Source organism: Anolis sagrei, chromosome Y, assembly GCF_037176765.1.
Source record: "Anolis sagrei isolate rAnoSag1 chromosome Y, rAnoSag1.mat, whole genome shotgun sequence".
In the NCBI taxonomy this organism is placed as follows: domain Eukaryota; kingdom Metazoa; phylum Chordata; class Lepidosauria; order Squamata; family Dactyloidae; genus Anolis; species Anolis sagrei.
This window is the reverse complement of record NC_090035.1, coordinates 46335231-46360483: the sequence shown is the minus strand read 5'-3', so window position 1 is coordinate 46360483 and position 25253 is coordinate 46335231. Positions and strand designations below refer to the sequence as shown.

The window sequence follows — 25253 nt, the reverse complement described above, 5'->3', positions numbered from 1 at the left end:
ATCCCTTTCTGTTCAATTGTGTTCTGCATGTGGGCTCAAAAGGAGAACACTAAAACGTAGTTTCACAATGCTGCCCAGTTCTAATTGACAAACATAATCGTATTGGGTTGGCAGGGATGTGATAGCAAAGGAGTATTTGAACTAAGCAGGAAAACGGGAGGTGAAACCATGCAAGCCATTAGAGAAAGAAGAAAAAACCACCCAAAACCAGAGCCTTTCTCTGGTACAATTGATTCAAATCAAGCTAATGTCATTGGTAATCACCCCTGAGAATTTAGTGGCTTTGCTTTGGGAAGGAGAAGGATCGGTGAAGGATCGGTGTCCCGTTATGACTTGGGTGTTTAATACATTCAGAGTGAAGAGTGTGTTTAGTGTGCCTTATGGGAAAATTTACATCAGGCATCCATTGTTTTTTCTTGCATGAGTTTTGCAATGAAAAACCAAGTAAATACTCCTCACAACCTCTGAGGATGCCTGCCATAGATATGGGTGAAACATCAGGAGATAAAGCTTCTGGAACATTGCCATAAAGTCCAAAAAACCCCACTGCAACCAAGTAAACATGTTGCTGGTTTTTTTTTTATAAAAAAGCTCATGCTTGGTGCAGAGAAACAGCTCTCCCATTTTCAATATAAAATGAATGCAATGCAAAAAATAAGAACACAAGTAGATTTCTGAACTTTATTACAAAATGCAGTAAAGATTCCATCTCCACACACTGTTCATTTCTGGATAAAAGAACAACAACACACGAAGCAAGGGAGTAGCATGCCCTGTCCACACTTCCAGGAAACAAGAGGCATAATCGCGTCCCGATTGCATTTGGATACAGACCGAAGAGGTTTCATACAGAAGGGAAAACCAAAGTGCACTCACCAATTCCATGAAGATGTTGGGCTGGAATGCATTGACTCAAAGGTAAAACAAAATACACAAGCAGCACACAGGACTCATATAGGCCCAATAAAACCAAGGACAACAGAAGCCTGTGTGGAAGATGGAGAACAGCATGAAGCCATTCCTTTATGGGATGTTCAGAGGAAGCCAGGAGACTCCACCTCATCCCAATCCCATTTCAGAGGATGGAAGTAACTAGTTTCTGCCCCTTCTATTTGGCCTCAACATATATATAAAGGTTTAAACGTTCACTCCAGATCATATTGAAAATCCTGTTTTGTCCTCCTTAATGGCTTATGAAGGAAATGCGCAAAGTAACAAGTGTATGCAGGGGAGGCCCTTAACCCCACCATTTCAACCTCAAATTTTTGATGCAAAAGGAAGATACCTCTACCTTAAATGACACCACAAAGTTATGGCTGCCTTTTTGCAGGAGCCAGGAAGCAGCCCGTTCTTTCCAATGGCAAATCCGAGACAGGCTCATTAAAGTTACTGGACATTTTTATGAAAAGGAAATAAAACACTGAATACATATGGAAACCGACTGGTTTAAAGTGCCATTTTAATAGCAACTTCTTTCGCATCCACCATTCAAAAGTGCAAGGTCGATTTAGTTAAAAGGTATTGAGAAATTCAACACGACCTATTGGAAGTCATAAGGAAAAGCACCTTCATACAAATCTTTGTAAGAATGATTGACAACTGGAAAATAGAGGGAGAAAATGCGGAGGCTGTGACAGACTTTGTATTTCTAGGTGCAAAGATTACTGCAGATGCAGATTGTGGTCAGGAAATCAGAAGACGCTTACTTCTTGGGAGGAGAGCAATGTCCAATGTTGATAAAATAGTAAAGAGTAGAGACATCACACTGGCAACAAAGATCCGCATAGTCAAAGCCATGGTATTCCCTGTAGTAACCTACGGATGTGAGAGCTGGACCTTAGGGAAGGCTGAGTGAAGGATTTTTCTGAACTATGGTGCTGGAGGAAAGTTCTGAGAGTGCCTTGTACAAATTTCACTTGACCCAAACAAAGTCTTGTTTTAGTTTGCAGTTTTGTTTTTCAAACCCCAGCCTGAACTAAAATATATATTTCCAAGTGTAAATCAAAATTTGAAGTGAATCAAACAGCATAAAACTACCTTCACTAGAACGTCACTTTATTGATTTTTCTGTCATCAACAACGCACTTAAGATAATGTAATCATGGGGCTTGCTTTTTTTTGTAAAAGATAATGGTTACATTGGAGTAGCTATGTTTACAAAAAAAAACTACAGCAAATCACAATAGAATGAGCTTTTTCGAGGGGAAAAGTTGGAATTACAAAAATGCGGATATAATGCAAGCAGAGGGAGGTACACATTTAAATAAAATGCCTGTGGAAGATTCATTACTTTGAAATGCACAGTGAATCTGGGGGAACTGTACATGATAGAATCACACACACAAATCACCTGAAAACAAACAAAAAAGTCAATTTGCATTTGATCACAACTCAAAGGTAACTGCTTAAATGTTCAGCATTCCCTGCGCTTTTGAAATTATGATTAGCAAATAAAAAATTAAAAAAAATATTTGACTCAACCAGTTAAACACAAGGACTGAAATTAAAGCATACTGGAAATATACCTAAGTTACAAGAATAAACCAGAAGTGGGAAAGAACTTTTTCCTTTAAAAAAAAAAAAAAGACAAAAGCTTTCTCTTCTCAGAAAGTTCTTTCAATGCAGCTGACATCGAGCTCTTTCCGTTTCAGTCCATATCTGAAGTTCATCTTATGTAGCATTTCCCCCCAATTTAATTTTTTTTATTTTTGTTTAAACTTTTGCACTAACTGTTCGACTCAACCAGCACCGATGCCAAGCAGCCAGAGTGACTCAAGAAACGCAATCTTGCAAATCTTCCTCTGCGGCCCCCCTTTTGGTGTGTGTTCGGTTTTGCCCCGGATTGTTCACAGGGTCAGGCGGAATGGGGTTCCAAATGGCTCTGTGGCCTTTGGAGTGCCCCCCATTTCCCTTTCTGCGGCTCTTACCCCCCCCCCCCCCGAGACGTTGGCAGTTCTTCTGCAGCAGAAAAACAGCCCTGCTGTGCTGCGGCGGTTCAGGCTGCGGTTGGCTTCCCCCCCTGGCCCTGCGGGGTCCCTCCAGGTCACTGTGTTCAGCGTATCCCTGAGTGCAGCCACTCTGCAGGACTCCCTCCCCCAGGGCCCCGAGAGGGCCTGGGTGGCCTCACGTTGAGCCCCTGAAAGGCACCACCACTGACCGTGGTGCTGCCGCCATGGATAGACGCCTGAGGCCGAGTGGATTCCGCTGGAGGTCTGACTTTGTGGAACCAGGCGGACCTGTTGTCGTCATCTCCCTGTTCATACCCAGGCTGTCCAACCTTCATAGAGCTGAGCCAAGTTATCTAGATTAGTCGCCTCCTTAATCACATAGTCGACCTAGGAAGTCACAACAAGAGAAGTAAGATGTCTGAGGTATAATTTCATCTTCTAAGGAGCTTATGACTTCTGTATCTGAAGGAGTATCTGAAAAAGCAAGTTGACGCTGACACAGTAAGAGGTGGTCTAATGGGCTCTGGTATATTTGTTTTTTCCCTACTCTTTTTGAAACGGAGAACTGAAAACACAGCAGGACAACCCCTGAGTCTACCACACACCATAGGGCTTCTGAAAAACTCAGGATAGAGTCTAGACAAATTGTTCGGGGAAAGAACTGTGAGTATATCTGACTTAAACACATTTTGAAATTGCTGCACATTTACAAAGCCATATTGGGCTCACTACACACTACATCAAGGACTCAGCCCACTCCATAGAAAAAATCGGCAATCTCAAGTTAAATACCAACGACAAACTGATCAGCTTCGATGTGGTGTCTCTATTTACCATGGTCCCGGTAGCAGACACCATTGCAACCAGAGGTTCCCAGAAGACAACACAGCTCTGTTTCACCATTGCCTTACCACCAGCTACTTTCAGTGGGACAATGAGTTCTACAAACAGAAAGATGGAGTAGCTATGGGGAGCCCTCTCAGCCCGGTCATAGCTAATTTCTACATGGAACACTTTGAAAAACAAGCCCTGGAGACAGCAACAAAAAACCCACGATATGGTTCAGATGTGTGGATGACACTTTCACCATTTGGAGCCATGGAGAAGAAGAACTCAACAGGTTCCTGCACCATCTTAACAGCATCCACCCCAACATCCAGTTCACCATGGAAAAAGAAAATGAAGGAAGACTGCCTTTTCTAGATGTCCTAGTCATCCGCAAACTAGATCAACAATTGGGTCACACCGTTTACAGAAAACCCACACACACAGATAGATATCTACATAAAAACTCCAACCATCACCCAAGTCAAAAAAGAAGCACCATTAAAGCCTTGGCAGAGCGTGCAAAAAGAATCTGTGAACCCCACCTCCTCCAAGATGAACTGAACCACCTCAGCTGGGCTCTCCAGGCCAATGGATACTCCACCTCAGACATCAAAAGAGCTGCAAGATCAAGAACAAGCCACAAGAATAAAGATGAAGATCCACCCAGAGGAAAAGTGTTCTTGGCATACATCAAGGGAACCACTGACCCCATAGGGAAGCTGATGAGGAAACACAATATACAAACTATCTACAGACCCACAAGGAAAATCCAACAAATGCTACGTTCAGCAAAGGACAAGAGGGATCCTCTCACTTTTGCAGGAGTCTACCGTGTACCATGCAGCTGTGGACAAGTCTACATAGGGACCACCAAACGCAGCGCCCAAACACGAATCAAGGAACATGAAAGGCACTGCAGACTACTTCAGCCAGAGAAATCAGCCATAGCAGAGCACCTGATGAACCAACCTGGACACAGCATTTTATTTGAGAATACAGAAATGCTGGACCACACCAACAACCACCGTGTCAGACTACACAGAGAAGCCATTGAAATCCACAAGCATGTGGACAATTTCAACAGAAAGGAGGAAACCATGAAAATGAACAAAATCTGGCTACCAGTATTAAAAAACTCTAAAATTGCAACAGCACAACAACAGAGAGGAAGCAGGCAGGGACATCTAATTACCTCTCAACAAAAGTTTGCCCCAGGCACAGTCAGGCCATTGTATGCTAATCAAGGTGGTCAGTTGAAACATTCACACCTAGCTCCAGCAGACAAGAGTCCTTTGTCTCACCCATCATTCCACAGATATATGGGTGCGGCCCGGAAGCTGCAGCTAGTCCAACGCGCGGCAGCCATGTTGTTAACGGGAGCAGGACGCAGAGAGCATACAACGCCCCTGCTGTCCCAGCTCCACTGGCTGCCGATTCGCTACCGGGCCCAATTTAAGGTGCTGGTGTTATCCTACAAAGCCCTAAACGGTTCCGGCCCAAAATACCTTGCAGACCACATCTCGGCCTACGAGCCCACGAGGGCCTTGAGATCATCCGGGGAGGCCCTTCTCTCGGTCCCGCCGGCCTCACAAGTACGTCTGGCGGGGACGAGGGAGCGGGCCTTCTCGGTGGTGGCCCCCCGGCTGTGGAACATCCTCCCTGCTGAAGTTAGACAGGCGCCCTCCTTGATGGCCTTTCGTAGGGGCCTGAAAACATGGCTCTTCGAGCAGGCCTTCAATTGAGTGTATCTTGGAATGACACTGGAATGAACTAGGATTATGAATTTCGGCTATGACCCCAGGACCTGACGAAGCGGATTTTTAGTATAGGTATGTGCTATGTTGTAACCGTCTGGTTTGTATTGTCGTGATTTACTGTACACTGTCTTTCTTTGTTGTTGTTCACCGCCCCGAGTCGCCCTCGGGCTGAGAGGGGCGGTCAATAAATGCAAGAAATAAATAAATAAATAAATAAATATAAACACTTTTGCCAATTCCAACAGACCTCACTATCTCTGAGGATGCTTGCCATAGATGCAGGTGAAACATCAGGAGAAAATGTTTCTAGACCATGGCCATATAGCCCGAAAAAACCTACAACAACCCACATTTTGAAATTACTACTGACAACAACAACAGTTGCTCAGTTCCTCAAGACAAGGTTAATGATAAGGTTAATGAACCCACCCTATTAGAAGCCTTTGATTTTTGTCTGTTTTAATATGTGTTGTTTTATAACCTGAAGTATATACCTTATTTGATTTTCAGTTTCCTTATCTCTATATACCTAAAACAGTGGGAGGGGCTGCAGGTCCCGTGACTGACTGAGAGTTTGCAATGTTCAGTTTTAAACAAGATGACATTTAGGGAATGTCAATTGAGCCTTGAGTCTGTTAAAAGTCGGTTTTGAGCCTTAAATGAGTTTGAGTATAGATGTCTGTCAGAGTACAGAAGCTCATCTTAGGAAGTTAGAAACTGTTGAAGCCCCTATTAAAGAGAGCTGCATAAAACAACATAGTCTATGAAGAAACTGTTAAAGATTTTAAGTTCAAGATACAAATTCTCTGAAACATTACTGAAGACTTTGAATGTGCCTGTATCTTTAATTACATGAAGTTATCAATAAACAAAACTTGTTATCTGTAAAAGTCTGCTTGCATCATTGTCTGCTGAAAGTATCAGACAGAAACAAAATATCTACATGCCCAGCAACCATTCATTACCAATAAACTCTGCTTCCCTGATTAGGTTGTGATCCTAACAATTCATGCTCTATACTACCGTTGGTCAGTGATCCTAACAGGTCGTGACCCATTCATTATTCCCAATAGGTTGTTTATTATGAAGGAGTATTCTTGGAGTCAGATATACCAGAGGAAAACTCGCATTACCGAGATAAAACAACATACAGAAACTACTACTAGTAGTACCACTGCTATGCTTCCATTGACACGTGGAACCTTTGAGCCCATCTGAAACACAACTAAGAATAGCAAACTGGGACAATGCAGCTTATAAGGCAAATAGATGCAAAACAATTTTAGGAAATGCAGAATTTGTTCCTGTATCTTTACAGGTAATGCTCACATCATGGGCTATTAAACAATATCACAGTGGCTAAGTTTAAACCTAGCAATCTGGCACTTTATTATTATATAGTATTACATATGTATATTTAATATTTGTTAATATTTACTTTTTATTTACTATTAAACTATATAATAGGGGTTTAAACCTAGAAATCAGTCACTTTATTATTATTTATTATTAAATCTTTATGTTCTATATTTATGACTATTTACTTTATTTACTATTTAACTATGTAATAGTGGTCAAGTTGAAATCTCACAATCAGCTGCTTTATTACTATTATTACATCTTTATATTTTATATTTATTACTATTAAACTATGTAATAGTGGCAAAGTTTAAATCTAGCAATCAGCCACTTTTTGTTCTTATACTTACAGGGTAACAGAAGTCTCAAGCCCACAAAGATACACAAAGGACGATTCAGGGGTCACTGTACTTGTCCAGCAACAACACCAAACAAGACCATATTTTTTAAAAGTTCACCATATAAAACTGAGCGGAGGGGTTTATCTGAAGTAAATTATACTTTGGAGGGATTTGAGAAGAGAACAGGGATTGCCCATGGACTCACCTGTTCAGCCACAGACATTCTCCGGTTGGGATCCAAGTCCCGGCCCTCTAGCTTGGCTTTGACACGCTTCCACACACTTACTGCATATGAATTCCGCTCTTGCACAGCTTTAAAAAAAGCAGGGGGGACGGGGGACGGGACACACCTCCATTTTAATATATCTGATATAAATCATTCAGATGTGTTTTGCTCATTGAAAAGTAGAATGTTCTACATTATTTTGCAACTTACCTTTCCCTGTTTTAGGATCTCTGATGGCCTTTTTAGGGCTAGACACAACACTCTTCCCAGTCCCTGCAATTGTACCTGGAGGAGTATTTGCTGACGGCGCAAGGTTCTTCTGAATTACCTTTCTTGTATTCTGTGACATGACCTCTGGCTGGGTTTTCTGCCCTGTATTGCTACGGACCGCTATAAACATATAATTTAAACAAAGCAATATTGAAAATGTCATAAAAATCAATCAAAAGTTATAATATAGGAGAAGGATAGGTAGAACAATATATAGTAAAAGTAAACGGTTCCCCTTGACATTCAATCAAGTGAAGTCTGACTCTGGGGGGTGGTGCTCATCTCCATTTCTAAGCCGAAGAGCCGGCATTGTCCATAGACACCTCCAAGGTCACGTGGCCAGCATGACTGCATGGAGTGCCGTTACCTTTCCACCAGAGTAGTACCTATTGATCTACTCACATTTGCATGTTTTCGAACTGCTAGGTTGGCAGAAGCTGGGCTAACGCCGGGAGCTACCCTGCTCCCAGAATTTGAACCACTGAGCTTTCAGTCAGCAAGTTAAAAAGCTCAGTGGTTCAACCCACTGCATCACCAGAGGCAGATATTATAATATGATAATATCATAATTTTATCTTAATATATAACAGTGGTTCTCAACCTTTCTAATGCTGTGACCCCTAAATAAAATTCCTCATGTTGTGGTGACCCCCAACCATATTTTCGTTGCTACTTCATAACTGCAATTTTGCTACTGTTATGAATTGTAATGTAAATATCTGATATTCTGGATGTATTTTCATTGATAGAAATAGAACATAATTAAAGCATAGTGATTAATCACAAAAACAATATGTTTGCGGGAGTATGGACAAGGGATGGTGGGATCTGCAGTACCTTCAATTGGTTCACCTCTAACATCCACAGTCCACTGCGACTCCCACGAATTACAGACCTGGACCAAACTTGGCACACATAACCCCAATAACCAACAAAAAATATGGAGGGGATTGGGAGGAATTGACAGTGATTTATAGAAGATGTACATCCGGAGAGCAACGTGAACCCAAATGATTATGGATCTGGACCAAACTTGGCACAAATATTCAGTATTCCCAAAACTGAACACTGGGGGAGTTTGGGGAAAATAGATCAAGACATATGGGAGTTGTAGTTTCTGGGATGTATAGATCACCTGCCATCAAAGAGCATTCTGAACTCAACCAGAAATGGAATTAAACCAAACTTGGCATAGAGAAATCCCATGCCTAACAAAAAACACTGAAGAGGCATGAGGAAAATATACCTTGGCATTTCAGGGTTGCTGGAATGTATAGTTTCCCTGCCATCAAAGAGCATTCTGAACTCAACCAGAAAAGGAATTAAACCAAACTTGGCATACAGAAATCCCATGCCTAACAGAAAACACTGGAGAAGCAGGAGGAAAATAGACCTTGGCTTTTGGGAGTTCTGGGGATATATAGTTTCCCTGCCATCAAAGAGCATTCTGAACTCAACCAGAAAAGGAATTAAACCAAACGTGGCATACAGAAATCCCATGCCTAACAGAAAACACTGGAGAAGCAGGAGGAAAATAGACCTTGGCTTTTGGGAGTTCTGGGGATATATAGTTTCCCTGCCATCAAAGAGCATTCTGAACTCAACCAGAAATGGAATTAAACTAAACTTGCCATACGGAAACCCCATGCCTAGCAGAAAACACTCGAGAGGCAGGAGGAAAATAGACCTTGGCTTTTGAGAGTTCTGGGGATATATAGTTTCCCTGCCATCAAAGAGCATTCTGAACTCAACCAGAAATGGAATTAAACCAAACTTGGCATACAGAAATCCTATGCCTAACAGAAAACACTGGAGAGGCAGGAGGAAAATAGACCTTGGCTTTTGGGAGTTCTGGGGATATATAGTTTTCCTGTCGTAGTCAACTGTGAAATCGCACTTATGGTATTCCTGCGCCCGCGCAGGCCCAGCTTTCGGAACCTTCTAGACTTAAAAAGAAACATTTTGCTCCCCAGTCCCGCCCCCCCTCCCCCTGAGTATATAAGGTCCGTGGGCGGGACCAACCGTCAATTCTCTTTTTTCCGCCGTTAGAGTAGGCATCAGCATCGTGAACCTATACTTTGGCTTTGAATCGGATTGAATTTGACCACGTTTTCCAATTTCTGGCTCCCCGACTTGGACTGATCGACAACTCTTAGCTAAACTGGCACGAGTGGCACGAGTGGCTGCTGAGATGGCGACCACTTCTTTCAAGAAGTGCAGCAAGTGCCCCAACATGCTCCCAGACACGGACGGACATGACCTGTGTCTCGCCTGCCTGGGAGAAGTCCATCTCTCCCAGGCCTGTGCGATTTGCGCGGCCTTCACTCCGCAGACGCGGAAAAACCGTGAAACGCGCTTAAAGGCGGCTCTTTATGAGAGGGCCCTGCTGCCCCCACCGCCCCAGAAACCAGCGCCGGGGCCTGACCCAACCTCCTTACCTCCAGAGGCTGCTGCAAAGAAAAAGGCCAAAAAGCCTAAGGAGAAGGCGCAGGAGGGCCGCACCGAGCCTCAAGGCCGCAGCGCTTCCAAGAAGGTGGGGAAATCTTCGTCGGACAGCCAGCGGCGCCCCGTGCAGGCGCAACCCACGGCCAGCCTCCTCTTCCCGCCAGGGAGATTAGCGCCTCCCCGTGAATCGGGGATGAAGAGTGCGCAGCCTCTAGCCTCCCCGACGTCGACGGAGGCTCTCCTGGCGCCCGCGGTGGCGAGCTTGCAGACTCCTCCTCCAACCGCTCGAGAGGCGCCCGAGATCGAGGCCTCAGTGAGAGGGGCGGGAGTCGGCGCATCGGCTGGCCCCGCCCTCGCTGAGCTGGCCCCGCCTGAAGCAGGAAGGGCAACTCCTGGAGAAGGAGGAGCCGCGGGCGCGCAGCAGCGAGCGGTCCCCGATGCCGAGGCTTGGAATGGACCGCTCGATACCGCCAGGCCCGCGAGCTCGGCGAGCCCGGGGGGAGGCCTCCTTTCCCTCTCCAACCCAACTCCGCCACTGGCCTCGCCTGGGAGGGAGGAGCGACCCCGCAGACCGCGCAGGTCTAGGTCTCCCTCCAGGCGGAGCAGATCGCGCTCCAGAAGGAGCAGGGCATCCAGCCGCCGATACCGACGGGGATCGAGGGGCCGCTCCAGGCGGACCTCTTCTTCATCTTCCTCCTCTTCATCGTCATCATCCTCCCCTGCCTCCAGGTCAGCCAGGAGGGCACGTCGGGCCCGCAGGTCCTGTTCCTCCTCATTCCAGCGGCCCCAATTTGCGCCGAGCCCTTACCCTTACCCGGGGTTTTGGCAAATGGCTCCATCGGGTCAAATGCTATTCCAGCATACACCTCCCTTTGCGCCCATGCCCCACATGGAGGCCATCCCTGGAATTCCTCAAAGGGGATTGGGCACATCAACAACTGTTTTTCCGGCCCCAGCCTTAATGCCGCCACCGACAACGGCCTCAACTGCCAGAGCGCAGGAAACTGTTTCACGCCCTGAAGGAGCCCCCAGGGCAAATCAAGAACTTGTTGTGGGACAAAACATATGTACTGAGCGTTCTACTTGTATGAACCAATCTCTGTATATTGATCCTGCTAATGGTGTTAACATTGATAATGGTGATCCCACTCCGGTACCAACTGCCGCTTGTCAATCATTGGCACCTGTAGGGGACCTTGAGGACCATGCTCCCAGTACGGAGCTGAGGGTCACGGAAGCGGAGGAATCAAACTCCGACTCAGATAATCCTGACCAATCGGCGGTCCCCAGCACCTCCGAACCGGGTCCCTTACCCCCAGACTTCAATAAGTTTGCCTGTCTTGTAGACAGAATGATCAAGGCCCTCGACATCCCGGCCCCTAAAGCCCCGGAACATGTCGAGGACCCAATGTTCCCTAGTGAGGAGCAAAATGTGGTTACCTCAACAGCCCTACCTATGCTCCCCTATTTGTTGAAATTGGCTAAAATATTAGACATACCACCGGCCGCAGTCTCAGCAGTCCCCAAGAGGGTCGACAATATGTACAAAATCGACCTGGCCAAGGCAAAATGGGTGACGAATCCACCTAAACCGAATACGGTGGTAGCCGAAGTGGTTAAATCGAAACGCCCAAAGGGAATCCTTTCTGCTCCCCCTGACAAAGAGGGCAGAAAAGTTGATGCCATGGGAAAGAAAGCTCATGTTACGGCCGGTCTGCTAACAAGGATGTCGCATTACGCGACTTATATGAGCGGGTATCAGAGCTTCCTATGGAATAAAATGCTTCCATACCTCGACAAACTGCCCCAAAAGGAACAACGTTTTCCTAAGGCTCTCCACACGGAGGCGTTGATTTTGTCAAAAATCCAAAAGGATTTTGCCAAACACCTGGCCGAAACTGCGGGCCATCTGTTTGCTACGGCCACTTCAATCAGAAGGCACGCCTGGCTTAGGGCTGCTAACTTATCTGAGGAAGGGAAGGCCTTAGCCAAGGACCTGCCTCTACACGAGGAAGGCTTGTTCAATCCGGAAACGGACGGAACACTAAAGGAGAAGCAGGAAGTACGCCAGGCTGCTAATAAATTCGGTTACACCTGGCAGCCCTACAACCAACAACGCACAAGGTGGCAACCTCCTGCGGGTAATTTCCGTAAGAATTTTAATAACTCTTACTCAGGGCCCTTCAGGGGAAGGAATTCATCATCACCCAGATATCAGGGAAATAGGAGATCCTCCTATAATTCTAAACCACGATTCCAACCCTACCAAAACAAACCTAAGCAGGGCGCCTCGCGGAAGCGCCTTTGATGACAGGGACCCTATCATTGAGAGCCCCTCAACCAACTCCTCCGCAAGCTTGAATGTTGAACCTGTTGAGGTCCAAATTGCCCCGGTTGTTAATGTTCATTCCCCGAGTGCTCTAGCTGACTCTCCCCCAGTGTTTGGAGATAGACTGGCTATGTTTTATAATTGTTGGGAAAGTATCACTACTGATACTTGGGTGTTAGCTATTGTTAGACGTGGTTACACCATTGAATTCAATGAGACCCCGGGAACGGGCAGGGTTACGAGCACGCAACCGTCTCCGGCACTCCTGCAAGAGATAAATACGCTCCTACAAAAAGGGGCCATTTCACCTGTTGCGCCGTCTATGTTCCCGCATTGTTTTTTCTCCAGTTATTTTGTAGTTGAAAAGCGCGGAGGAGGTTTTCGGGCTATTATGGATTTAAGGAACTTGAATAAATGCATCATTCCAAAGAAATTTCGAATGGTCACTTTGGCTTCGATCTTACCTCTGTTAAGGAAAGATGTGTGGTTCGCCACCATCGACCTTAGGGACGCATACTTCCATTTTTCAATAGCACCACACCACAGAAGGTTTTTGACATTCATGGTGGGCTCGCAGGCATTTCATTACAATGTACTCCCGTTCGGACTGAGTACGGCCCCGCGGGTTTTCACCAAGTGCATAGCAGTGGTAGTGGCGCATCTACGCACTCAGGGCATTATAGTGTACCCCTACATAGATGATTGGCTGATTGTGTCCCAATCACACAACCAACTGCGTCACCATATCTCTGTCATTCTCTGTCTTTTGCAGTCTTTGGGGTTGATTGTCAACATGGAGAAGTCGTCCCTGACCCCGTCCCGTCAGATCCAATTTATTGGAGTCTTGCTGGACTCTCACACGCAGAGGGCTTACCTACCTGGCAATCGGGTTTCCAACCTTCGAGAGCTTATCAACCGATTCCTGGAGTCCTCCACGGTTTCGGCCAGGCAGGTCCAGGTCCTACTGGGCCATATGGCCTCCACCACATCGGTAATCCCGTTCTCGAGGCTCCGGATGCGTCCTCTGCAGGCATGGTTTGGGTCAGTTTTCAACCCCCTCACAGACAACCAGAATATCAGGCTGTCCCCTCCGGAGCAGGTCCGGCGCTCCTTGGGATGGTGGACGCAACCCCAATGGGTCTGTATGGGACTCCCCTTTCAGCCCCCCTCTCCTACGCTAACTATCACAACAGATTCTTCCCTGTCGGGGTGGGGTGCCCATGCACAAGGACTTGTCGCTCAGGGAAGGTGGTCTCCAAGCGAAAGCACGTTGCACATAAACGTTCTTACGAGCCTCTCATGTCCCGGGGGAACAAAACTCCTTAGCGGACTCTCTGAGCAGGAGCCCGATGGGACACCACGAGTGGTCGCTGGACTTGGAGGAATTAGGAAAGATCTTCCAGGTGTGGGGTTATCCGAGCATAGACCTGTTCGCATCCATGGAGAACAGGAAATGCAAAACGTTCTGCGCGAGGACTCACCCATCCCGACAAGGGGACTGCCTAGGGGATGCATTCCTCAGGAACTGGGGGGGGGGGGTCCCCTAGTTTACGCATTTCCACCCTTCCCTCTTCTCTTGAGGGTGGTAGCAAAAATACAATCAGACAACGCGCACTGCATTCTAGTGACCCCGTGGTGGCCACGTCAGCCGTGGTTTGCACCGCTCCTCCAATTGTCAGGGAGAATCTTTGTGAGACTCAGGGACAAGCCGGACCTTCTAACCTCTCAACAGGGGCAGGGGCAGTCCAAACTCTGAGGTTGACCGCATGGCGGATTCTTCCACAGGATTAGATCGTGAGGCACCCCTTTCAGAGGCTGTGCTAGCCATTATTGACGCGGCTCACAGACCATCGACTAAACGCTCATACACGTACAAGTGGGCACGATTTAGCAGATTTGCAACAGCAAATGGGGTGCACCCAGAGTCCGCACCTATCTCAGTGATTTTGGATTTTTTGTTGTCCCTCTCAGAGGCAGGCATGTCTAACTCTTCGATAAAGTGTTATTTGGCGGCCATCTCATGGGCCAGAAGGAAGACGGGACTTCCGTCCTGTTTCGTTGACCTGTCGGTCAGGGCCTTTCTGAAGGGATTAGCAAATGTCAAACCGCCAACGGCTCCGGTTACTCCCTCTTGGAGTCTAGAATTGGTTCTCTTGTCGCTGATGAAGGCTCCATTTGAGCCCTTAGCGTCAACGGACTTATCCTCACTCACTTGGAAGGTAGCCTTCTTAGTGGCTATTACTTCGGCCAGGAGATCGAGTGAATTGTGTGCTCTTAGAGTGGATGAGCCCTATTTGAAGTTTCATAAGGACAAGGTGGTCCTACGGACAGATCTGGCGTTTTTGCCCAAGGTATCCACTCGTTTTCATAATTCGCAGGAGATCATTCTTCCGGCATTCTTTCAGAATCCGGAAACATCGCTAGAAAAGAATTTACATTTGTTAGATGTTAGAAGGGCACTGGCCCTCTACATACAAAGGACTAAGGATTTTCGGAAATCTCCTAGGTTGTTCCTTAAGTATAGGAAAGACACAAAAGGGCTACCGGTCACGTCACAGCGGTTTTCCGCTTGGATTGTATCTACTATTCGCACCTGCTATCGTTTAGCGGGCAAAGAATTGCCGCAGCAGGTGCATGCTCACTCAACAAGGGCAATGGCCACTTCCGTGGCTTTTCTGAGAGGAGTTCCCTTAGAGGAGGTGTGTCAGGCGGCCACGTGGGCGTCCCCAAGCACCTTTGTATCCCATTACAAGCTTGATGTGAGATCCAGGAGGGATGTGTGCTTTGGCAGGAATGTACTTTTTTCTGCAGTGGCATGACTCCCTCCATCCTAACTTTAGCTCGCTAGTCTACCATAAGTGCGATTTCGCAGTTGACTACGACAGGAAATTATGGGTTGCTTACCTGTAACCGTAGTTTCCTGAGTAGTCACCTGCGAAATAGCACATTCCTTCCCTTCCTCCCCTCGAGTGTCATGCCGCGTTCCTTCTGGCTGCTGTGCGGCGGAAGAGAATTGACGGTTGGTCCCGCCCACGGACCTTATATACTCGGGGGGAGGGGGGCGGGACTGGGGAGCAAAATGTTTCTTTTTAAGTCTAGAAGGTTCCGAAAGCTGGGCCTGCGCGGGCGCAGGAATACCATAAGTGCTATTTCGCAGGTGACTACTCAGGAAACTACGGTTACAGGTAAGCAACCCATAATTCTCTGCCATCAAAGAGCATTCTGAACTCAAACAGAAATGGAATTAAACCAAACTTGGCATACGGAAATCCCATGCCTAACAGAAAACACTGGAGAGGCAGGAGGAAAATAGACCTTGGCTTTTGGGAGTTCTGGGGATATATAGTTTCTCTACCATCAAAGAGCATTCTGAACTCAACCAGAAATGGAATTAAACCAAACTTGGCATACAGAAATCCCATGCCTAACAGAAAACACTGAAGAGGCATGAGGAAAATAGACCTTGGCTTTTGGGAGTTCTGGGGATATAAAGTTTCCCTGCCATCAAAGAGCATTCTGAACTCAACCAGAAATGGAATTAAACCAAACTTGGCATACAGAAATCCCATGCCTAACAGAAAACACTGGAGAGGCAGGAGGAAAATAGACCTTGGCTTTTGGGAGTTCTGGGGATATATAGTTTCCCTGCCATCAAAGAGCATTCTGAACTCAACCAGAAATGGAATTAAACCAAACTTGGCATACAAAATCCCATGCCTAACAGAAAACACTGGAGAGGCAGGAGGAAAATAGACCTTGGCTTTTGGGAGTTCTGGGGATGTATAGTTTCCCTGCCATCAAAGAGCATTCTGAACTCAACCAGAAATGGAATTAAACCAAACTTGGCATTCAGCCTCAACAGCAACAACAACAACAACAACAACAACAACAACAACAAGGAGCTGGGAGAGACCCCTTGGGCCATCTCGTCCAACTCCCTTCTGCCTTCATGCATGAAAAGCATAATCAAAGCACCCATGACAGATGGCCACCTATAGATAACAATGACAAAAACAACAGATTTGGAAGGGACCTCTAAAGGCCATGTAGTCCAACCCCCTTCATTTTACTTTCATGGAGGGAAAGCACAATCAAAGAACCCTTGACAGATGGCCATCCAGCCTTAATAATACAATAATAATAATAATAATAATAATAATGAGTTTTCACCTCTTGGCCCAGGAAGTCAGGCAGGCAGGCAGGCAGGTCGCTGAGTCAGGCAGGCAGGAAGGCAGGCAGGCAGGCCGTTGGGGCCCAGCTGGGCCCAGGAAGGACAGAAGCAGCGTGAGGAAGGAGCCTGCTTCTGGTAAAACTGCCGCCGCTGCCGCCGCTTCCCACATGGCTGCCTCCAGCCTCACAGCCAGGCCCGATGGATGGTGCAAGCCAGGCAAGGGGCCTGGCCTCTTGAGAAGCCCCTCACCTGCTTGCGCCGCCCGTCGGGGCTGGCAGGCAGCTCAAGCCGTGCTCCCAGGCAGGGCCTGGGCCCTCCAGGGAGCATCTTGTCCAGCGGGCGCCTCCCCCGAGCCTGGCGGGAAGCGCAAGCCGGCCAAGCCGTGCTCCCAGGCAGGGCCTGGGCCCTCCGGGGAGCATCTTGGCCGGCGGGTGCCTCCCCCGAGCCCGGCAGGAAGCACAAGCCGGCCAAGCCGTGCTCCCAGGCGGGGCGTGGGCCCTCCGGGGAGCATCTTGGCCGGCGGGCGCCTCCCCCAAGCCCGGCGGGAAGCGTGAGCTGGCCAAGCCGTGCTCCCAGGCAGGGCCTGGGCCCTCCGGGGAGCATCTTGGCCGGCGGGCGCCTCCCCCGAGCCCGGTGGGAAGCGTGAGCCGGCCAAGCTGTGCTCCCAGGCAGGGCCTGGGCCCTCCAGGGAGCATTTTGGCCGGCGGGTGCCTCCCCCGAGCCATCCACCCAGGTTCCCATGCAGAGTCTGGGCCCTGTGGGGAGCCATTTTGATGAGGGGGCGGGGCCAATGGAGACTGCCTCGCGACCCCTCCAAAATGGCCAGGCGACCCCCCAAGGGGTCGCAACCCCCAGGTTGAGAACCGCTTATATATAACATTATGATAAGGTGGTATAACAATATAGTACAATGCAGTAATGTATAATAATATGATAATTGTATAATATATATTACATATAACATTACTAGTAATATTGCAGTATAATGTGTTATTATTTTTGATATAGATGTGGATTTTTGGGGGGATTTGGGGGTTTGTTATTTTTGTCTTTTTTCAGCCTCTCACAGCACTGAATGTTTGCCGATATCTGTTGTAAACCGCCCTGAGTCCCCTTGGGGAGATAGTGCGGGATATAAATAAAGTTGCTGTGGTTGTTGAATACAGATTGGTTTCTTTAAAAACTGAAAAACAAGGTCCTGACTTCAGATTCCTGGCTCAAACGGGGGGGGGGGGGGGTGTGAAAAAGGGCTTACAGAGGGGAATTAGTTCCCCATAAGATCACTACAGGAGAGAGAGAAAAGGATTTATCTTCATTTTAATACTTTATTTATTTCACAATATTTTTTCTTCTTTCATTTGTGCCCACGTGTTATGAGGCAAATATTATTTCTATTTTGAGTTGAACACTTGGAAAGCTTCACAGTACTGGAAATGTTACTTCTTAAACAACAACTCACAGAATACTTTGCCAACATAACCACTAGCATTCAGGGAGTTGCAGATTCTGGAAGGCTAGTAGCAAAGAGTACTCTTAATTGTTTCTCTCCCAGGGTTCCTAATCAAGGAAAAAACGTATTTGGAAATGGGGATTTATTATCTGGCAACCACAAAGAGAACAGTCAGAACCTACACTTACAACCCTGGAAGGAGAGTGGATCCATTTTCCATAGTGGAATTGTTCCTTGACATCTGTATCTTTCAGGAGAAAGAACCAAACTAGTGGGATGGCTGCCCTGATGCCAATGAAAAGGGAACGATGACGATTATAATCTATACACAACTCCCACGATCCCTCACCAATTAATGTATTTTACAAGCTCAAAATATCTAGAGGACTAATTCACCTGCAGCAAATGTTGGCTGACACGTTGCAGCAGACGTTGGGCTTAAGCATTCATTGGGTGTATCTGTGATTAAAGGCGATGCAAAGCTTACTAGGTTGTTGTAGACACTAGGAAAAATAAGAAAAATAAGAAAAATCAATAAACAGATGTATGCATTTTGTGGTCCCCAGAGAAAATCCTGTATAAGAATGCTGTATTACATAACATATATGTGAAGGAGCGTAAAATTACTGCCACCAAATTTGTGAGGAAAGCCGGGCAATGATCAATATCAGCTTAGGAGCTGGTTTATAAAGGGACTATTATTTGCAGAAGTATTTATTTATTTGATAGCATAGCTCTAATTTGGTTCTTGATTTGACCTTTCTTCTTTGGCTTAGAAGTAAGGGTAACAGAGGCAAGGCTTGTAAAAGGCTAATAAAAAGTTTTATTAGAATATAACCGATTCAATGTTTCTTCACTAAAAGCACAAACTTAGTTGGTTACTGTGACGATGTGTAACTTTTGTTCTTATGGTTATGTGTTGTTTAAACAGTAGTTAATAAATGGTAAGTACGTAGGATTATATTTTGTTAGAGATGGTGGCTGGTGGCTTGAGCTGAGTTGCCATAGCAACGGGGTGGAGCCAACTGTCACTTCACGGCACAGCTTTTTGAAAGTGGGAGTCTGTGACCAAAGAGTTACAGGAGAGGTAGTTGATCCTGTGGTGTGTGGAAAACCATCAGGACCACTATAGTTAGAGAACTATAGAGAAGACTTGTTCTATAATATTAAGAATTAGGGTTTGGCTGTGAGCCAATATAGTTAGATAAGTCAGGTGGCTTATTTGTAGTAAAAGAACGCTTGTTGAAGAAAGATATATCTACTCAAAGAAATCTCTTAAAGTCTGTACCTAAAGTCACTCATGAAACCTTACTAATGTAACCTATCAAGATTTGTGCCTCTAGAGAGAAGAAACATCGAATCTGTTATACCTTGCTTGTTCCAATAAACTTGTTACTGTTTTCCTCAAGCCTTACCTGATACAGTTTCTCCTAAGTCAAACAGCCTTCATAAGAAGTAAAGTCAAACCAGGGACAGTAAACGCTACGCTATCAAATGAATAAATCCTTCTGTAACTAATAGTCCCTTTATAAACCAGCTCATAAGCTGATATTGATCATTGCCTGGCTTTCCTCACAGATTTGGTGGCAGTAATTTTACCCTCATTTACAGTTACAATAGTAAGGTTTCATGAGTAACTTTAGGTACAGACTTCTGTAAGCAGATGTATCTTTCCTGGACAACTGTTATAATAAAACAAATAAGCTAAAAGGCTTATTTAACACAATTGGCTCCCAGCCAAACCTTGATTCTTAACCAAGAATCAATCACCCCCTGTAGCTCTATCACTACCGGGTCCTTTCGTGTAACCCTTTTGGTCACAAATTAATTCCCTGAATCTCCACCAGAGATTTCAGTCTTCTCTGTAACTCCAACAGTCACAGACTGCCTATTTCAAACAGATGTGCAGTTAGGTGACAGTTGGCTCCATCCCCGTTGCTATGGCAACTCAGCTCAAGCCAAACCAGCCACCATCTCTAACAAAATATAATCCTACATACTTACCATTTATTAACTACTGTTTAAACAACACATAACCATAAGAATAAAAATACACATCTTCACAATATGTTTTCCTATAATTTGAGGAAATGAGGAGAAATTCAAATATTTCATACTAATTAATCAGTAGCTCAAAATACTCCTTAACCTGAAGTTGCTCTCAAAAGACTTTTGTCTCTCTGGACTAAAGAACATCCAATAAAGTTTGCATTGAGGATTCTATCATTTTCTATTATTCTAGTAACTAGAATATTTCCATTAAAAACAGGCATGTGTTCACCTTTAGTAAATATACAAAGAAGCAATCATGTCTGCCTACCTTTGACTCTGGTTTCTCAGTTCTTTCAGAGTTGGAGTAATTTCTTGCAGCATTTCAATATGCTCCTGACTGTGGACCTGACCCATCACCTGAACTAATGTAAACAGAACTGTTTGAATATTATCTTGCCACAACTTATATTCTCCCAAGAACTGTCTGACACTATTCTCATAGGGAACATCTTCGCCATCAGCCAGAGCCGCTTCTTCATCCTGTAATAAAGAAACAGTCATTGTAACTTATCTTTTGAGATGTGACTTTAAAGTGCAAGAATGTGTATATGACATTTGCCAATACAACACCTTCCTCTTCCAGCTTAGGGCTTATATAATCCAGTACCCACAACATGCTCATGTATCACAGGCATGGGCAAACTTGGGCCCTCCAGGTGTTTTGGACTTCAACTCTCACCATTCCTAACAGCCGCAGGCCCCTCCCTTTTCCCACTCAGCTGCTTAAACAGCTGAAGGGGAAAAGGAAGGGGCCTGAGGCTGTTAGGAATGGTGGAAGTTGAAGTCCAAAACACCTGGAGGGCCCAAGTTTGCTTATGTCTGGTGTATAGGCATATATGAAACATAAATGAATGTCAAGTTCAGACTTCAGTCCTGACTCCTTAGATGTACATGTATGCAAATACAAGTATTTCAAAATCCAAAACACTTCTGGTCCCAAGCTTTTTAGGTAAAAGATATCCAATTTCTACTTTAGAGATCACCTTTGCCATAGCTTTCAGCAGATGCTTGACATCTCCCAGTTGCCTGTTGTGCCCGGTTAGTACACTTTTGATATTATCAACCAGGTTCTGAATGGTTTCACACAGAGTTTCAATCTGCTGCTCTTTTTCTGCTTGCACAGTCCTCTGAGTCGATGTGTCCTGGGACAGCTGCTTGTGAGCAGAGATGAGCCACTCTGAACTACCAATGGGATGCTCAGCATTGGTGCCCTAAAGTGAAGAAATAGTTCACCAAATGTTGTTTAAACACCTTGACAAGCAGGACTCAGTCAGAAAGCTCAGTAGCTGTTGGCTAATTACTCGTCTTCAGTAAATCTTAAAAACTCTTATTAAGTTGACAGTGGGTGGCCCCACATATACTATCCTAAGCTAGTATCCTGGGGGGGGGGGGGTATGAATTTTAAAGACCATTTTAATGTATTTGCTGTATTTTAATTCTGTTTTCAAACACTGTTATTATTGAATTGTTTTTTAAATTTTGTATTGCTCTTTTTAAACTGTTTAATGTGGGTAAATGTTAGCTGCCTTGAGTCCCCATGGGGAGAAAGGTGGGATATTAATAAAGATAACAACAACAACAACAACAACAACAACAACAACAACAAAAACAAAAACAACAAGCTTCTCTATAAATAAAACCTGAATAAAATCTGAAACAAAGTTTAGGTGGTACAATCTATTGTACTATAACTGGTCATTCAGACATCGTGATAAACAATGATTATAAAAGAGACTTATACATGTAACAAAGGCTGAGTTAACATGATGTAGTTTGCAATCAGACTATCTGAACCACAAACAGATGTGAACTGGATTTCCAAGCTATGGTTTCTTTTGATGTTTGGTTTGTTACCTGAACTGACAAATCAAAACTGTAGTGATTGCCCTGCTCTATAGTGGCAGGAAATCAGAACACTAAGCAACCAGAAAATCTAAGTAACAACTTTTTAGACCTTCACTGTACATTTGCATGGTCTAACTATGATTTAGGTACTAAGCTAAGTCTGAAAACAGGGTTCGATTAAATCCAAGATACAGTTCCAATAGCCTGGCTAGTAGATGTAAAACATTTTATTCCGTCTCTCTCTCTCTCCCCCCTTTACTTACCACTCTATGAATTAAACAAAGTTCCAGCTCAGACATTGTGCTGTTAAACTGCGATGCAAATGAACACATTTGTTGGCAACGTTTGACAAGTTCAAACAAGGCAGCATCAAGGTTTAAGGCTTCTGCTGTTCTGGTACGCAAACTTTCAAAATGAATGATATTGCTACAGAGGAAAGTAACCTGCAGGAGAAAGCAGGACGAAAACAAGTCAGAAATCAAAAATTAAAATTCACTTGGATTACTTTAGGGAAAAGCACTGAAGAATTATCAGATCTAAAATGGTGGCCTTCAGAAATAAAGTATACTTCAAATATAATTTATAGTACCTGATCAGCCCTTTGTGTTTCTTTGAGGACAAGATTTCGTCTTTCAGCAATTGTGGCATCAAAATCTTGGAGAACTGGGGCTAAGGCTGGATTTGCCCCTCCGGCCCATTTCAGGCGCTGCTCAATACTGGCCTCAAGGGCTGCCAGCTTTTCCTGAGATGGTAAAAGAGGGAGAAATAATAATAATAATAAACATTACATCCCAGCATTTTTTTTATACAACGCAGAACTGATAGTTACACTGTGGCATCAGACATAGTTTAAATTTAATCCTGGAAACCCGTAGGGCATCTTCCTGTATTCTGAAAGACAATCAGCAATTTAGAAAGAGAGAATCCAAAACAGTAATAAGCAGCAGCTTATGAAAGTAAGCTGGACAAGTTTTAAATTGAAGCTATAGGGCGGAGACCATAAAAACAATATCAATCAATAATTGATTATGGTCTTTGACCAGCACAGTATAAAATGGGGCACAGGTGCCCAAGGAAGGGAATTGCAGTTCCCAAGTAGGCCAGATAAAAAGCAGATTAAAAACATGTTATAAAAGATGTTATAAAAGAGACAGATTAAAAAGCAGACTAAATTTACAGTTTAAAGTGCATGTATGAATCTAAAACAGGGGGGCGGCTAATAACAAATATCAGACAACTGGGAAGCTCTAAAAAGGGATGAGAGGGGAGCATTTACAGCATTTCAGTTATTACAAATCATTCTAACTATATTCCCGGCAGGAAGTTGCCTGGTGGAGTCGGTCATCAGCCGTCTAATGTTAATTGCTGCTGCACAGAACTTGGCAACACTGTAGGTTGTTGCAGAGCAAGAGTCTGAGAGCAACAGGGAGGTGTAATATCTTTCAGTGCGTCCTGGATGTTTTAAAAGCCATGGAATGATGAAATTAGCTCTAATGTCTCTATAGAATACACATTGGAGGAGCACATGTTCAGTTGTTTCAATGTAGCCAGACTCACATGGGCAAAGTCTCTCCTGGGCAGGGGTCTTCCGGTATCTCCCCTCCAGTACTGCTGATGGAAGGGCATGGCATCTTGCCAAAGTGAAAGCTCTTTGGTGTTTAGGCACCTCCAGGTTTGCTAAGTAAGCCCTGGGAGCGATGAGATATCTGTTATCTTCGCTAATGGTGAATACTGGAGAGCAGGCTAAGTCTGATTGTCGCTCTATATCCAGGATCCGTTGTCTAATAAGAGCCTTGGCTTGGTCCCATCCCATACCTAGCAGTTGTCCTTGAGAGAAGCCTAGAGTTGCGATTTTGATTGCCACTGCCTTATTCCATGTAGACTGAAATTTATCTCTCAGAGTTAACGGAGCAAGGCCACATGTTGAGAGAGACAGATGCAGCCAGTAATTGAGGGTGGCTGTCCACACTCTTGCCTCCATTCTCACAAGGCCTGTCTCTAATCGCAGGGTGGCGTTTGAGACACATCTGGGGACCTGCATCGCCGATCTTAGAAATTTTGATTGTACTTGCTCCAGAGGGGCATAGTTTGAGAAGGGACCGAGTTGGGCTCCATACATCATTTGTGCTATGGATTGTGCCTCAAAGAGCTTAAGTGCTGCTAGTATGTAGTGGCCTCCTCCCGTTTTGAGAAACTTTAGGATAGCATATGAGCTCTTTTGCGCTGCCTCTGCTACGTAATCCACATGTACTTTCTTGTTTCCAGTGCAGTGATAGAATACTCTCAGATATTTAAAGCTTGAGACCTGTTCAATATTGTGTCCGTCTAGTCTCCAGGTATGATGCTTGGGTCGTTTCGCAAACACCATAATTTTGGTTAATAAAAACAATAAATACTTCATTTCTTAAACTTGGAGACTACAAAATCAGTGTCCAAGAAAAATAGTTTGTCTTTGATTACTATTCTTAAATGACTTACTTAGCTCCACAATGACTTACTTAGCTCCCTTAAAAGAAGTAAAGGTAAAGTCCTGACATTAAGTCCAGTCATGTCCGACTCTGGGGGTTGGTGCTCATCTTCATTTCTAAGCTGAAGAACTGTCTGTAGACACCTCCAAGGTCATGTGTAACTGCATGGAGCACCATTACCTTCATGCTGGAGCTGCACCTATTTATCTACTCACATTTGCATGGTTTCGAACTGCTAGGTTGGCAGAAGCTGGGCCTAACAGCAGGAGCTCACCCCTTCCGGATTCGAATCACCAACCATTCAGTCAGCAAGTTCAGCAGCTCAGCGGGTTAACCCACTGTGCAACCAGGGGGGCTCTTAAAATATATAAACATACTATTTTTTCATGCTATCTTTTTGAGCAGTTCTCACTACTTACTCCTCTACGAAACAATTGAAATTGTTACCTGAACTGCTGCAATGGAAGCTTCAATCTGGCCAAGTGTGTGAAGTTTCTTTTTCATACTGGCTAAAATGGCAGACCGAGGAGGAGGAGTGACTGTCATGGCTTGTGGACGACTGACGAGGAGATCTTCATGCTGCCACTTTTGAAAGAAAAAGAATTTTAAACATCAGCTTGACATGTTGGAAATTGACTGACAATGTCCATTCTTGTCTGTAGGAGGAGACATCTTGGACAACCAAGGCAGAATCCTCATGGAAGCAAAAGGGTTAAAATAGCACTAATACTTGTAAAAAAAAGGCAGAGCCCATCAATACACGA

General features: G+C 45.0%; 1 protein-coding gene across 6 annotated transcripts in view; it reads right to left on the bottom strand.

Moving 5' to 3' along the window:
• LOC137095101 (serine/threonine-protein kinase SMG1-like) overlaps nt 1–25253 on the bottom strand; it is a 181801-nt gene that overhangs the window by 17506 nt on the left and 139042 nt on the right. For 4 of the 6 annotated variants that reach the window (XM_067461346.1, XM_067461345.1, XM_067461348.1 and 1 more), the window contains 8 exons: nt 24937–25074; nt 22611–22763; nt 22285–22464; nt 21160–21387; nt 20445–20656; nt 18521–18627; nt 7670–7849; nt 7439–7545 (listed from right to left, as the gene is read on the bottom strand). In XM_067461346.1, the coding sequence (XP_067317447.1) occupies nt 7439–7545; nt 7670–7849; nt 18521–18627; nt 20445–20656; nt 21160–21387; nt 22285–22464; nt 22611–22763; nt 24937–25074 (1305 nt within the window). Of the gene's footprint in view, nt 1–1442; nt 2351–2930; nt 3336–7438; nt 7546–7669; nt 7850–18520; nt 18628–20444; nt 20657–21159; nt 21388–22284; nt 22465–22610; nt 22764–24936; nt 25075–25253 lie in introns of those variants that run through there. The other 2 variants (XR_010908790.1, XM_067461347.1) reach the window with 2 other exon arrangements.